This window comes from Rutidosis leptorrhynchoides, chromosome 3 (assembly GCF_046630445.1).
Source record: "Rutidosis leptorrhynchoides isolate AG116_Rl617_1_P2 chromosome 3, CSIRO_AGI_Rlap_v1, whole genome shotgun sequence".
NCBI classification, from domain to species: domain Eukaryota; kingdom Viridiplantae; phylum Streptophyta; class Magnoliopsida; order Asterales; family Asteraceae; genus Rutidosis; species Rutidosis leptorrhynchoides.
This window is the reverse complement of record NC_092335.1, coordinates 326513234-326530180: the sequence shown is the minus strand read 5'-3', so window position 1 is coordinate 326530180 and position 16947 is coordinate 326513234. Positions and strand designations below refer to the sequence as shown.

The 16947-nt window shown below is 36.6% G+C and overlaps 1 protein-coding gene and 1 pseudogene across 1 annotated transcript; one reads left to right on the top strand and one right to left on the bottom strand.

The window, feature by feature from the left end:
- Positions 1 to 720: 720 nt before the first annotated feature.
- Positions 721 to 4144, top strand: LOC139897498 (plastid-lipid-associated protein 6, chloroplastic). The gene is made up of 4 exons (XM_071880206.1): positions 721 to 1049; positions 2453 to 2689; positions 3398 to 3524; positions 3786 to 4144. The coding sequence occupies exons 1-4, from the start codon at positions 780 to 782 to the stop codon at positions 3998 to 4000; spliced, it is 849 nt and encodes a 282-aa protein (XP_071736307.1). The 5' UTR covers positions 721 to 779; the 3' UTR covers positions 4001 to 4144.
- LOC139897499 (CRIB domain-containing protein RIC5-like) lies at positions 4123 to 14321 on the bottom strand (annotated as a pseudogene).
- Between the last annotated feature and the right edge of the window lie 2626 nt (positions 14322 to 16947).

Sequence of the window (16947 nt, the reverse complement as noted above, 5' to 3'; positions counted from 1 at the left end):
GTTTTTTCTGAAAACGACTCAAAAAAGGGTCAAAGCTAAAAGTTCGATCAAAGTCTGTCAAAGACGGTCAAAGTTGGTCAAAAACGGTCAAAATCAGTCAAATTTTCGTCAAGATGTGATATGTTTTAAAATTAGGGTTTGTTTTCATTTTATGGGCCGCTCTTTTCTCCGTGTCCTTACTGATTATGTACTTGGTAACATTAATTGAGTTTGAAGTTTGATTGTATTTAAATTCAAGTTCTTATTTAAGAAATGTATTGTACAAAATCAACTATTTTATACATATATAAATATATATTTAAGAAATTATTAATAAAGTCAACGCTGGTCAGCGATCGATGCGTCACCGACGCGTCGCCGACACGACCTTTTTAGGTCTCGACCGATGCGTCCCCGACTCTCGACTTTTACAACCTTGGTTTCTACGGAACCAACTTGAGTTTCACTCCTATTTATATAAATAATAAATAACACTTTAATAGATGTTTAAAGTTTAAACGGTAACAATTAAGGTTACCTTTATCATTCTCCTATTTTGATATATTTGCGAAATTTATTAACATTACCTGAGCTGGGCGGAGCATCGTCGACATTACAAATACGAGTATTAATCAGATAAATAATTTTAGCGACTTCAAAATAAACACGTGGATACATTGGTTGGGTGTGGTCAACGGTCAACGGAAATTTCTAGCAGGTATATACCGATTCCATAGCAACATGATCATCATTGCGAGCCACTTAAAATCCCAGTTGCTGCACAAACAATCAAATCAGTTATGGCGTCTTTAATCATTAACTCATCAATTTTATCATCCAATGTTCACCCCCAATCTTGTTTCCCTGCAAACCAAAATAGTGCATCTGTTTTCAAGTATAAACAAATATTGAAAACAAGATTACCCAAAAGAAGAACACCACTCATTTTGTTATCCTCTGTGGACGAACAAGCTACGGTTTCGGAACCATCTTCGTCATCGTTTTCTGGGTTTCAGATCCCAGATCCTATCAAAGATGGTACCATCAAATCGTTGAAGTTTAAATTGTTGGTAAGTCTATGTTCTTTTGGGGGTCTTTTTGAATACGTTATTTAAAGTTATTTGCCTTTTTTTTTATTTTTTTAATGCAAGCTTTGCATAATTGTATCATTTATTTCATCTGACACCAATCATTTGCGCACACACGCGTTCGGAGGAAACTCGAATCGCATTACAGGACCCGATCCTTTAACCATCCCAAGGTGCAGGCGAACCGGGTTTGAATCCTGAAAGGATCCGGGAGAAAACCCCCTAGGTCAATCTGGATATCCATATGTTTGTTTATGTGCTCTAAGTGTTTAATATGTACTATCACAGTCTTACACTTGCAGTGTGTAACGAACAACGGGTTTCTATCATCTGTCATCAACTTTTAGATTTATTGTTGATTGATTTACCATGTATTTTGATTTTGATGCTTGACACCTTCTATAAATACACATTAGTGAAAGTACTACAAATTAGATACAATAGTAATAGTAATTAATAATAAGAATATGAATAAGAATAATAGTAATAATAACAAGCTTATTACGCACAATGGAACTCCTAATAGTTTCTTACAAATTATAAATGTTAAGGCTTTTATTCGATACATTTTAGTGCACTTTTAAGCTTTCTTTGTTATGATAGTGATAATCAAATTCAAATTTACTTTTTGAAACTTTTTTGTTTGTATCATGAATAAGCACTTAAAAATAAACAATCCCAACTTTAGACTTCTGTATATATAAGTTTAAGGTGCTCTTTGATTTGTTACCTGTTACAAAAAGTTTAAGGTACCGAAAACATCTAAGACTGAAACCAAAAGGTGTGGTGTAACATATTTCCCTAGAGATTACTCGCCCATTTCATGGGCCTCGGAGGTTGCGGACGTCTTGCGTTGAGCCTCACCCGAGGGGGTTTTACCACACGTGATGCCCGTACGGATTCGTCGTGTGGGTTTCCTCCTGAACATTACAGTAGGACTGTAATGTTTGCCCCAGGAAATGATCGGGTGGGTGGGTTCCGACATCGCAATCAAACCTCGTCAGTGACTCCTTATCGCCGTTAAAAAACATCTAAAACCTAATAAATCAATGGATGTGATTAGTCAGGATTTTGAAGTAGTCCGACTAGTCGCGTACTAGTCTCTGAGTTGGCCGATTCTTTCAGTCAAACGTGTCAAAAGTTCAATTTAGTCAGTCACAGTAGGATTTATTAGTTCATAGTTATATTTATACGGTCAAAGTAAGTCAAATACAGTCAAAATTGGTCAATGTCCGACTAGTCTCCAATTTGGCCAATTAGTCCCTGCAAGGCCCTGACCGATTAGTTCACAACCAACGGCTTTCATAACCTTGAAAAACTCACTACTTAGATACATAACAACATTACTTTATTGGGTCTAAATTTATGAAATGTTCCAATTGCAGAGTGCTATCTCGGGACTTAATAGAGGGCTTGTCGCAAGTGAAGAAGATTTAGAGAAAGCAGATTGTGCAGCCAAAGAAATTGAAGAAATTGGTGCACCCGTTGATCTTTCAGCCGATCTTGATAAACTTCAAGGAAGATGGAAACTATTATACAGCAGTGCGTTTTCATCTCGTACTCTCGGTGGAAGCCGTCCCGGTCCCCCTATAGGAAGGCTACTTCCTATAACGCTTGGCCAGGTATGATTAGCATAAACAAACTATATGTTCAGATGACTAATGACTAATATATTACATAAAACAACCGTGTTTTGCTTGAATCCTGTTAAATGTTAATGACTTGTTGATAAGTTGTTTGATTGTGTTCTTTAAAAATGATTATGTGATTTTAATTAGTGGAGTTGGATAACCATGTGAAAGAAAATGGATAGTGGAAAGTAGTGTAATTTGTAAAGATATGTAATTGGCTACATAAAGTAATAATTGGATAATTATATGTCTAAGCGTTCGGCAAATTATTGGTGTTTAAAAAAATTAGTAGTTGAAGTCCTCAGAGAGTACATTTTTGTGAAGAAAAATAATTATGAGACATAGTATAGAACGGGAAATCATCTTAAGATATCCTACTGATCCTCACAAGAGGTTTTAGGTTCAAACTTTACTAGAAGCATATCCAGGTGGCTAGGGAAAGGGTCGAAAACAATCTTGGGTTGAGCCATTAGGTCACGTACATCTGAATAAAGGGTAACAAAGTAGAATTTGTCTATGTATGCACCAAAAAGTTGATTACTGCAGCTCAAGTTGCAATTATCAGATAATTAATTCTAAAACACAGCTCGAGAGACCCTCTACAGTCTACATGCTTTTTTATTTTAGTTATTTATATCATGGCATTCATAATACTGGTGAACTATTTAGATAGCCTATTAATTTCATTATTTTAAACAGGTCTTTCAACGTATCGATACCTTGAGCAAGGATTTCGATAACATAGTTGAGCTTCAACTTGGTGTTCCATGGCCTCTTGAACCAGTAGAAGTCACTGCTACTTTAGCCCATAAATTTGAGATCATAGGTTTGTCATTTTAAACTCAGTTCTACCTTCTAACGGGTCAAATGGGTCAGACAGGTTGAAAGTCATAGTGTTCTCAAATGTTACATTGCTTTTGAATATATTGTTTTTATAATTATATGTAACATTTTAATTTAATATTTATGTATCTCAAAAAAGGAAAAAGGTCCAATTAAACCTGTTTTGACCTGACCCACCCACTTTACCACGCCTAGCATTTCCATAATGACACACAGACACTGATAACTGTTATAATTTCAATAGGCTCTAATACAATCAAAATCATATTTGAGAAAACGACTGTAAAGACAACCGGAAATTTATCGCAACTACCACCATTGGAGATACCTCAGCTACCAGAACAATTTAGGCCATCGACTAATAGAGGAAGTGGCGATTTTGAAGTTACGTACCTCGATTCTGATATTCGCGTTACTAGAGGAGATAGAGGTGAGCTTAGAGTATTTGTTGTCGCATAAATCTACAATGTGAGATGTCAATGATGTATATGTTCAGTTATACGATATGATCTTACAGGTTTATAAATAACATGATCTCATGATCAGCTAATGCAATATATGATTGTAACAAATCCCTTTATATAAAAGTTGTTATACGCTCGATCAATGGCTTAAACTTAATTAACTGCTTTTTGGTATGCACCATCACTGCAATTTGAATAAGAGCAGACTATTGTAAGAGTATCAGGAAAAAAAAAATGAATGAATTAATAAAAAATTACTATAAGAAAAAAAATAATAAAACTTCTATTTACTACGACTTGTTTGCTGATGTGTCGTCGTTTTTGGTTTTGGAAGATCTTGCGGTTCCATTGGTTTCTTTCTTACGGGTTTTTTTTTTTACATTTGTTTCTTGGGGGGTGAATCTGACCCAAGATTAGAGTTAATGGGTCTTCTGGTTCTGCTGCTGTTACTGGCTGCAGATTCATTAGTGCTGCTTTTGTTCTTTCTGGGCCTGTGTTTCGGTGTTTTGTTCCCATGAGACGACGATTTTCTGGTTTGCCTTGACTTATGTCGGCGACTAGATTGAGTCTCGGAACCAATTTCACTGGTTTGAGGCTCAGACCCACTTTCATACTCGTTCATCTGTAATAATCAATTAATGATGTAATGTAATTATCTGATAAAAACCAATAAGTCCATATATTCAGTGTTGACCCATTAATGGGCTCTAATGGGTCAAATGGTGATAGTTTGACCCATTTATGGGCTCTAATGGGTCAAATGGTGAGAGTTTAAAACAGTGGAATATATCAGAAACGAGTTGAATGAGTTTACCGCTTAAAATAGGTTTAAAGGCATCTAAAGCGTATTACAAATTACATTATAGATTATTATTATCATTGTTGCATTAGAGTTTTGAATCAGTATTAGAAGAATTACCATATTAATAAGAAATCATACAGGGAAAGATAAAAGGTGTCGGCTTTTCGAAAAAAAAAAGATAAAAGGTGTCAACAATTCATTCTGAAAATGACCCATTCTAAAATTCTACCAAACGTGTCTGACCCACCCATTTTACTGTAACATCCCGCGTTTTTCCGTTAAATTTATTTTAACACCGTCTTTTTTTTTTATATAATATCTTTCGTCATTTAATTTGGTATCTTTCGTTAACTAACGTTCATAATAATTCCGTCATTTAATTATAACACCTCTCGTTAACTTGCGTTTTAAAAATAATTCGTTTGGTTAATTCCCGCACCCGCTTTGAAACTTGAGGGACCGAAGTTGTCAAGTGGGCAAACTAGTTGACTAGGTCAACTAGTCAACCCACCATTCTCATCCATTCAATCCCTCCATCTCTCTCTCTCTTTCTCTCTAGCAAGAACACACACAAACCCCAACTTCATAGAATCATCATCTAAATTCGGGATTGGAAGCAAACTTCAAAACAAATTACATATTCGTGATCCTCTCATCATCCTCTTCGATTTGGTACCAATTTCATCCGTTTTGGGTAACATTTCTAAAACTCTAGATTTCTTTAAATTCGTGTTTTTGACTTGAAATGTTGTTAGTTAGTGTCTATGGCTCGTGTCTAGCATGATTATATGATTTGTATGCTCGATCTTGATGTTTTGGTGTAACTAGCTTGAAAATGAAAAGTGGATGCTTAATCCTTGATTTTGGATGAGTTAATATTGTTAGATTGTTAAAGTGCATGTTTTAATTGTGTTACTAGTATCACTAGCTTCGTTTTGATGCGTAGGTTGATTAAGGAAACTCCAAAAACATGAATATTGATTTTTGCGGATTTTGGTTAGGGTTTGATAGACTTAAAACGAGCTTTGGATGTTTCGAATGCCATGAAATGTTATTAGTAAGTGTTTAGTTGTAATGTATGCTTCATTACCTTCAAAACGGCATATCGTATGTGTAAATTGGATTCCCGAATCATAAAATACGTTTTACGAACTTGAAACTTTGAAATGAACCTTTATTGATCACTTGACGGGATTTCGGTTATTGTATATGATGTTTTTGCTTGATGAAAAGTGCTTAGATGTGTTCCTTGTCGAAAGAGCTTTCCGATGATATAAAATACTTGTTCTAATTGTTAGCGGATCATAAAATGTGATCGTTTGATATTTGGTTCGTGCACTTAGAAAATGCAGCAGACAGGGCCTGGAAACCCACCAGGACGCCGTCCAAAAACTCAGGACGCCGTCCCACTTTTAAAACCTGGACGCCGTCTAGGAACTCTGGACGCCGTCCCACTCTTCAAAACAGGACGCCGTCCAGATATCTGGGACGCCGTCCCAATAGCCTAAAACTGGCTGTTTGCTTAGCCATTTGACGAAAAATGTTTGGGATGTCCTAGACCTCCATTTCACATGATAATTGTTCTAACATGCTTATATATGATTAAAAACCTTAGAAAAATAGTTCGAGACCCGACCCGAACATGTTGACTTTTCCGTTGACCTTGACCCGACCAAGTTTGACTTTTTGTCAAACTTAATCAAATACTTATGCAATCCTTCTAATATGATTCTTTACTTGTATCTTGCATGAAACTTGACAATTTGATTCACATGCTACTTAATCGAGTCGTAACGAGCCATAGGACTAATTGAACACATTTCACCCGACCTTGTGTCGTAACCGGTTAATTGATACAACTTATTTGTTTAGGTCAAGGCTAAGCAACTTTCATGCACACGTTTACTTTGTGAAGTACACTTATACTCGTGCACTCGAGGTGAGATCATAGTCCCACCTTTTCAACAACTTTTATTCTTTTAAATCGTGGGCTGAGAAACACATCCATTTCATACTTATTTACTTTTCATGCTTTTGCATTGTGAACAAATACGAATACAAAGATGCATACGAGTTTGAACAAAAGTCCTCAATCCAATTATCATTAGTCCCACTTGCAGGGTGTAAGTGTAAGCGTGTAATTATGTTGTGTGGCCATACGGGTTTAACAAACCCTCATTCAGACGGTTCGCTACCGTTAGTGAATGAAATATAATTTCAACAATGTATAGTGTAAGTTCTAACACTAAATTCAAAAATTCAGAGGGAAGATTCGGTTAAGCCTTGATAATTGGGTGCTCGTGATACAAATACTATTTTGGAATGTGAACGATTCTGGTTGAACAATTCTTAAAGAACCTTGTGGTTCAATACAATTTACTTGCTAAACCTATGATTTCACCAACGTTTTTCGTTGACAGTTTTCTACATGTTTTCTCAGGTTCATACTTGGCTACTTGATACATGCTTCCGCACACTTTGATTACTTGCTTGAGGTCAAGCATACATGCATACGCTAGTGATAGCACTTTTGGATTAAACCTTAAAGCATACATACTTACGCTATTTATAGCAACTGTGTTTTTCAACTTATATTATGTCGCAAGTTATTTCATTTATACTTTATGACTTTTGTAAACTTAAACTTGTTGTCGAATTGGTTGTAAACAAAACTTTGCAAGTCTTGTACGTTTCAAATGAATGCGACATAATTTTGGTCAAACGAGTCTCATATAAGGACTATGACCACGCAACGGGACCTAAGTAGTCGGCGCCGTCAATGACGATTTTGTCGGGTCGCTACAGATGGTATCAGAGCCTTGGTTGTAGGGATTTAGAGTTCATTTGTGTCCACCCCGAGTCATAAGGTACATAGGTGAATCTAGACTACAACCGGCATATAGACTGAAGTAGGAATTACTTGACTATTTGTGCATTTATACTCGAACTCTTCTATCATATCTAACTCGTATTCGATCTTGATCTTACGTTGATAAATTTTGTTGATGCGCCACCTTGACTTTATGAAGTAATGTTAAATGCACATGAGAATCAGGGTAATATAATTTCCGGGATTATATTACGGTGATTCACATGGACGTTCCGACATTATGACATAAAGAATTTAGGGCGAGTCAAGGAAAATTTTCTCTCTATCCTTATTCCATACTCCGGTTAGTATTGTTGAAAATACTAACCAACGATACTCTTGTGTCATGAAGGAACAATGGCTCGTCGACGCGCTCCTCCCGAAACTCCCGAACAAGCCCTCCAACGTATGATAGCCACTGCCGTGGATGCGGCCATGGCCGGTCACTCCTCCAACAACAACAATAACAACAATCACCACAACAACAACAACAATGGAGCCGGAAATTCCAACGAAGGATGCTCCTATAAGAATTTCATGGGGTGCAAACCTCACACTTTCGATGGAACCGGGGGACCGGTTGTGCTCACCCGATGGTTTGAGCAAACGGAAGCCGTCTTTAGCATAAGCGGTTGTCGAGACCAAGACAAGGTTAGATATTCCACTCACACCTTCGCCGGTATCGCTCTCACATGGTGGAATTCGTATGTACAATCGGTGGGTATCCACGAAGCCCACGCTCTCTCTTGGGCCGACTTAAGAGGAAAGATGATCACCGAATATTTTCCTCGCGAAGAAACCCGAAGGCTCGAACAAGAACTAAGAGCTCTGAAAGCGGTCGGGAACGACCTTAAGGCCTATAATCAACGATTCTCCGAACTTGCTTTGATGTGCCCAAATCTTGTGAACCCCGAATCTTTAAGGGTTGAACTTTACATGGATGGTCTCCCCAAGAGCATCAAACAAGGAGTGATGTCATCCAAACCCGCTAACCACCAAGAGGCTTTGAATATGGCCCGCCAATTGATTGAAACAGTGGACGAGATTGAAGTGCCGGCACCTAAAGCCGAGGATAAATCGGGTGACAACAAAAGAAAATGGGAAGCCCCCCAATCAAGCAATTACAACAACCTCGCCAAGAAGCCCTTCATCCCCAACGGCAAGAAAGGTTATACCGGACACCTACCGTATTGTAACGAGTGCTACAAACATCATTTAGGCGAATGTGGCAAACCATTTTGCTTGAAGTGTCAAAGAAGTGGCCATGTAGCCCACGATTGTAGGAATACCGCTCCCGTCGCTCAAAAGGAGCCCAATGCACCCAAGACGGGTGTTTGTTTTGAATGTGGCCAACCGGGTCATTTTAGGAGTGCGTGCCCAAATAAGAAAATCAACCACAACGCACGCCGTTAAACTTTCAACATCAACGCCTAGGATGCCCGAGACGACGATGGACTAGTCACGGGTATGTTTCTTCTCGAAATTCTCCAGTTTCATGTTTATTCGATTCGGTTACCGTTAGACGTTATAAACAAGACTTTGACTCGTACCCTTTGCACTCCACCTTTTTTCCCTAGACACTACTTAGGCAATTTAAGCGACCAACGGAAAACATTGTGTGCCTATAAATTTTATTGGAAGATATACATTAAGACTTTTGACTTGACACCTATAGAACTAGGGAGCTCGAAAAAAAAAAAAAAAAAAAAAAAAAAAAAAAAAAATTGTTTCCCCATCATCTTGTATAGATTATTGTGAACTGAGTAACTTTCGGTTGGAAACCAATACTCTCTTCCTCGTATCCATTACCTCATGATTTCTTGCATGAATCCCGTGTGTATTCCAAAACGACCTCCGTTCCGGTTATCATCAATTGGGGGTTAAGTGAGACGATGTCTCCTAAGCCATTTCCGAACTCGCAACGTTAGTTGTAAATCTCTCTTAGTACCGTTTGATTTATTTAGGACTCCGTCCGTATTCATGAACCTCCTAAATCACGTATGCAACTTATCTAGACAAATCTGTTATCGTATTTATAGATGACGTCTTAACTTATTTAAGTAAAGAAGGAAAACGAACAACATCACCATCTTACGCTCGAACTTTTGAGAAAAGAGCAACTTTATACCAAATTCTCCGAGTGAGAATTTCTGTTGAACGAAGTCCAATTTTCTAGACCATAATGTTAATGGTCAAGGCATTACAATCAATCTCGAAATCAAGCCACATGTAATCAGGAAACTCTCCCCACTCAGACTTGTATTCGTAAAATCTTAGATCTCGTCTGTTATTACCGAAGATTCATTTCTGACTTTTCTCGTGTTACACGACTTTTAAACTTGTTAACTCACTAAGGAAAAACTATAAACCTCTCCGTGTTCGAGCCTTAAGCGTGATTCTTCACACCAACATTTCTAGTTAAATTCGTTATTTTGCACGAAGAAGTCGAATACTAAATTATGGATCCGATCAATTTTCTCGTCATCACGTACCACACTACATACCTCTGATATTTCACCGTTACCGTCTGATATTACTGGAATTTAAGATAACACACAATCCAACGATACTTCACTTTTCTTTGACTTAACGCCCTTGTGTTTCTGATAATCGGCCAACTAATATTCAACCCCGAACTATACAACTACGTGTACTATCTCGTTTCTCTTTCAAACTTCAACTTTTGACAACTAGAGGCACGTTATGGCAACCTCGAGATGTAAGCTCATCCTATTCAAAGTTCTCATTTCACTCCTATCTTTATCGCTCGCACTTCCTTATAAGGAAACTTTTGTAACATTTCTCAATGGATAGAGAAACTCTTCATATTACATTAGTATTCACCATGAGGGTGAATAGTCCTAACGAACATTTTTGAGCCCTAACTAACTTGTTCAAACATATCTTAAGGAATTCTTTTTCTAATATGGTGTACCATTGCCAATGCCAATTACCTCGGATCAAAATACTCGTATCGCTTCTAGTTTTGCAAGAAACCTTGGGAACCCGCTTAGACATGAGTACCGCGTATCTCTCACAAACCGACGAACCGAGCAAACGAACGATTTACATCCTGGGAAGACATGTTTCAAACTCGCATTATCGCTTTTAGTTGATTTCTCCCACTACGGTTGCCATTCGTGTACTAACGCCGCACTTCCGAAACCCTATATGACCGCAAATGTCATACCCCTATTCGTTGGACCAACGCATGTGGCAAACAAAACACCGAATCTTAACTCATCCAAGAAACAACAATTGAGATAATCCAAGTCCGAGAAGGGCTCGAGACGACCCGTAGTCGCCCAAAAGAGTCATACCAAACTTAGATGAAAACCTCACAAATCCCAGCGTGTAACCGTGTAATATTGAGAAACCGCACCTTGGAAAGGTGTAATCCATTTTGGAAAATCGAGAAAGGCTATATCCGCAATATCGAACCTTTTGAAACCTTGGGGCGTATTGGAACCGCTTCCTATCGTTTATAACTTCCGACTAAATTAAGTTTCCGTTTACCCTACATTTCGTGTAACAAACTTAGAAACGTGTCCTGCAGAACAGGAACGTGCAATCCTTCTAGATGCACCAACTACTGATGACAAACTCCTCCTCGTAGGGAAAACCGGCTGAACTTGTGGATCGTAAAACCAAGCCCTAATACAACGTAAGACCCCGACTATCCGGATTCGGGGAATGTCCAAGAAAGTACCTTCAATCATTCGTGGAGTTACTACACTAGGTCTCGAGTAAGAGACATCGACTATTACTTCCAACTAAATTTCGGGACGAAATTTCTTTTGAGGTGTGGATAATGTAACATCCCGCGTTTTTCCGTTAAATTTATTTTAACACCGTCTTTTTTTTTATATAATATCTTTCGTCATTTAATTTGGTATCTTTCGTTAACTAACGTTCATAATAATTCCGTCATTTAATTATAACACCTCTCGTTAACTTGCGTTTTAAAAATAATTCGTTTGGTTAATTCCCGCACCCGCTTTGAAACTTGAGGGACCGAAGTTGTCAAGTGGGCAAACTAGTTGACTAGGTCAACTAGTCAACCCACCATTCTCATCCATTCAATCCCTCCATCTCTCTCTCTCTTTCTCTCTAGCAAGAACACACACAAACCCCAACTTCATAGAATCATCATCTAAATTCGGGATTGGAAGCAAACTTCAAAACAAATTACATATTCGTGATCCTCTCATCATCCTCTTCGATTTGGTACCAATTTCATCCGTTTTGGGTAACATTTCTAAAACTCTAGATTTCTTTAAATTCGTGTTTTTGACTTGAAATGTTGTTAGTTAGTGTCTATGGCTCGTGTCTAGCATGATTATATGATTTGTATGCTCGATCTTGATGTTTTGGTGTAACTAGCTTGAAAATGAAAAGTGGATGCTTAATCCTTGATTTTGGATGAGTTAATATTGTTAGATTGTTAAAGTGCATGTTTTAATTGTGTTACTAGTATCACTAGCTTCGTTTTGATGCGTAGGTTGATTAAGGAAACTCCAAAAACATGAATATTGATTTTTGCGGATTTTGGTTAGGGTTTGATAGACTTAAAACGAGCTTTGGATGTTTCGAATGCCATGAAATGTTATTAGTAAGTGTTTAGTTGTAATGTATGCTTCATTACCTTCAAAACGGCATATCGTATGTGTAAATTGGATTCCCGAATCATAAAATACGTTTTACGAACTTGAAACTTTGAAATGAACCTTTATTGATCACTTGACGGGATTTCGGTTATTGTATATGATGTTTTTGCTTGATGAAAAGTGCTTAGATGTGTTCCTTGTCGAAAGAGCTTTCCGATGATATAAAATACTTGTTCTAATTGTTAGCGGATCATAAAATGTGATCGTTTGATATTTGGTTCGTGCACTTAGAAAATGCAGCAGACAGGGCCTGGAAACCCACCAGGACGCCGTCCAAAAACTCAGGACGCCGTCCCACTTTTAAAACCTGGACGCCGTCTAGGAACTCTGGACGCCGTCCCACTCTTCAAAACAGGACGCCGTCCAGATATCTGGGACGCCGTCCCAATAGCCTAAAACTGGCTGTTTGCTTAGCCATTTGACGAAAAATGTTTGGGATGTCCTAGACCTCCATTTCACATGATAATTGTTCTAACATGCTTATATATGATTAAAAACCTTAGAAAAATAGTTCGAGACCCGACCCGAACATGTTGACTTTTCCGTTGACCTTGACCCGACCAAGTTTGACTTTTTGTCAAACTTAATCAAATACTTATGCAATCCTTCTAATATGATTCTTTACTTGTATCTTGCATGAAACTTGACAATTTGATTCACATGCTACTTAATCGAGTCGTAACGAGCCATAGGACTAATTGAACACATTTCACCCGACCTTGTGTCGTAACCGGTTAATTGATACAACTTATTTGTTTAGGTCAAGGCTAAGCAACTTTCATGCACACGTTTACTTTGTGAAGTACACTTATACTCGTGCACTCGAGGTGAGATCATAGTCCCACCTTTTCAACAACTTTTATTCTTTTAAATCGTGGGCTGAGAAACACATCCATTTCATACTTATTTACTTTTCATGCTTTTGCATTGTGAACAAATACGAATACAAAGATGCATACGAGTTTGAACAAAAGTCCTCAATCCAATTATCATTAGTCCCACTTGCAGGGTGTAAGTGTAAGCGTGTAATTATGTTGTGTGGCCATACGGGTTTAACAAACCCTCATTCAGACGGTTCGCTACCGTTAGTGAATGAAATATAATTTCAACAATGTATAGTGTAAGTTCTAACACTAAATTCAAAAATTCAGAGGGAAGATTCGGTTAAGCCTTGATAATTGGGTGCTCGTGATACAAATACTATTTTGGAATGTGAACGATTCTGGTTGAACAATTCTTAAAGAACCTTGTGGTTCAATACAATTTACTTGCTAAACCTATGATTTCACCAACGTTTTTCGTTGACAGTTTTCTACATGTTTTCTCAGGTTCATACTTGGCTACTTGATACATGCTTCCGCACACTTTGATTACTTGCTTGAGGTCAAGCATACATGCATACGCTAGTGATAGCACTTTTGGATTAAACCTTAAAGCATACATACTTACGCTATTTATAGCAACTGTGTTTTTCAACTTATATTATGTCGCAAGTTATTTCATTTATACTTTATGACTTTTGTAAACTTAAACTTGTTGTCGAATTGGTTGTAAACAAAACTTTGCAAGTCTTGTACGTTTCAAATGAATGCGACATAATTTTGGTCAAACGAGTCTCATATAAGGACTATGACCACGCAACGGGACCTAAGTAGTCGGCGCCGTCAATGACGATTTTGTCGGGTCGCTACATTTACCACCTTTAGATAATGCTCATACTAACCCAACTAGGCGCAGAGGTAGAAGGACCATCACATCCGATGTGTGCGACATGTTTCACATCTGTTGGAGCTCCAATCTGGATTTCGGGTTCTTTTTTATTATTATTCTTCTCTATAAAGCATCAATCAAATTGTTTAATCAATCAACGATTTCTAGTCTGAAATGAAATATCTTCATAACTTACAGAAATGTATGTATATATATGAATTTGTTTATTACCAAATAGGCAACGCAGGCTTCGGAAGAAACCTTTCATCATGGTGGCAGGAATGGGAAAAATAAACAAGAAAGTTGAATTATATCGGTGCTTGTTAGCTGGATCATATGGAGCTTCCTATCTTTAACAACCTACAGTTAACACCTAATGTTAGACATTCCTATTGATACCTTATAATCAAAATCAACATATTTGCATTTGTAAACTCACATTAATGTTGAAAACTCATGCCCCACATGATCCTCCAGAACAAGCATTTGAGAGACCTTTGAAATGAAAAAATGCCCCAACCAAAAACCAAATATATGATACAAATTTAATGTATAAAAAGGTACTTATTTCTTCGGTTTATGTAAAATGAGTTCGTTTTAGGTGGGAAAAGATCATTCAAGTTACAAAAAAAAGAAGTTTTGTTTAGGTTGTGAAATAATACAAACCATTGGTCCTCTCCACATTCTAAGGAAGCCAATAAAATAAAGAGACATTGTTTATTTAACTATAATGTGCTAAAAAAAACATCCTATTTTATTGTTTATATCACTGTATTATTACTACCCTAATATGATCCTTAATAATTAATATCCAATTTTTATCATATGTTTGTGTTTTTTTAAAAAAGCAAGATAAGATGTTATTATCAATAAAGGATTGAAGTACATGTACAATGAATGGGCCAGCCCCTCTTATCAAGTTCCAAACGAGTTGGTAATCTCTTCATTTTAGCTCTTCATATAAAGATTTTCACTTTTTGAGGTAGTGTCTTGTTTCTAATAGTTGCTTCATTACTTGCAGCAGCAGGAAGTCTGTTTTGATCTATTAAATATGCCAGTGTCTTAATTTTGAACATGTTACTAGCATCGAGATTCCAAATCCAAGTGTCCTCCCTGTCATTTACCAATAAAGGTTCAATTAGTTGATTAAGATTTTGGAGTTGATTAAGATTTTGGAGCGCCATTTTTCAGTTTCCACAGAATCCAAGTGTTTTAATATGTCAGCAACAGTTGCCAGTTTATCACTTTTGAGACTGAATAATCGTTTGAAGGTTTCCTGCAGTCGGTTGTTCCCTGTCCAGACGTCACTCCAGAAGAGCGTATCATGTCCATTTCTGATTGTTTTGACAATTGATCCTGTAAAATTCAAACCAGAAGTATCTAAATCATCACCAAATTTATAGATTTCCAGGTTGATCTACCAATAACATGGTTACTGTTACAGCATGTCAAGAGGCCACCACCGGCACCAGGGACGGAGCTTGAAGATTAACATTAGGGTGGCCGAGTTTAGTGGTAGATCTTGAACCAACTTTACGGAAAGGTCAAAACAATTTGAAACATAAAATATAATATGATAAAAAGCATTCGATATATTTTAACAACTTTGAAATTGAAAAATTAGTCTATTAAACATAACTAAATACAATTCTAAGTTAATTTTCAAATAAGTATTATACTAAGTTAAAATGACTTTTTAAAACACTAGTTTATAGATGTTAAATTACTACTCCGTATCCATATTGTAATTTTAATATTAACTAGAAAAATTCTGGTCCGCGCGTTGCGGCGGATCTATCTAACGTTTTTTTATAAAACTAATGTTAATCGAGAACTGAGGAAAAAAATTGTGAACAAAAATAAAAAAGGGGCCAAAAAGACTCGAACCCAGGTTGTTTCTCTTACCAACTCATGAACTTACCACTTGCTGTAACAATTCACTCGTTATAATAAGTTGAGTTTATATATATATATATATATAGTGGTAGGATCAAGAGGGAAGTAACCATTCGGGGGGAAGCAAAAACTTTTTTTTTTTTCATTTTTTGAAAAAACTTTGTTCACGAACATTATAGATGAGATAAAAATATGAACATTTAGTAGAGACACTTTGTGATAAATGTTTTTATTTTAGCGGGAAAAAGCTCGAAGAAGTAATATATAACAATTATCGTGTTTTTCGAGCGTATTTTGAGGTTTTAGCTATTGGGGTTTAGATATTAGGGTTTATAGGGTTTAGATATTAGGGTTTAGAAATTTAGGGATTAGGGTTTAGATTTAGGGTTTAGATTTAGAATTTAGATTGAGTTTTTAACACGAACGGTTTAGAGTTTAGGGTTTAGGGTTTAGGGTTTGGTGTTTTGGGTTTATGGAATAAACCCAAAACACCAAACCCTAAACCCTAAACTCTAAACCCTAAACTCTAAATCGGGCTAAATTTTACTTCACAAAACATGGAAAAAAAAAACGTTCATATTCTTCACGAACAATATTATATTGAATGTTATTTTTGTCGATCGTTTTTCCGCCTAAAGAATAACATTCATCACGAAGTGTCTCTTCTAAATGTTCATATTTTAGTGTGATCTTGATGCTGGAAAAAAAAAAATTTCAAAAAAAACGAAAAAAAAAATTTTTTTGCTTCCCCCCGCTTCCCCCCGATTGGTTACTTCCCCATTGATCCTGCCCCTATATATATATATATATATATATATATATATATATATATATATATATATATATATATATATATATATATATATATATATATATATATATATATATATATAGTAAAGGGATCAAATGACAACTTTTTTTGTGAAAACCCTGAGAACTCCAAAATATACCTAAATACATTGAAATTCAAGCAAAAAAAGTGGCTGGCGAGCAAAAAA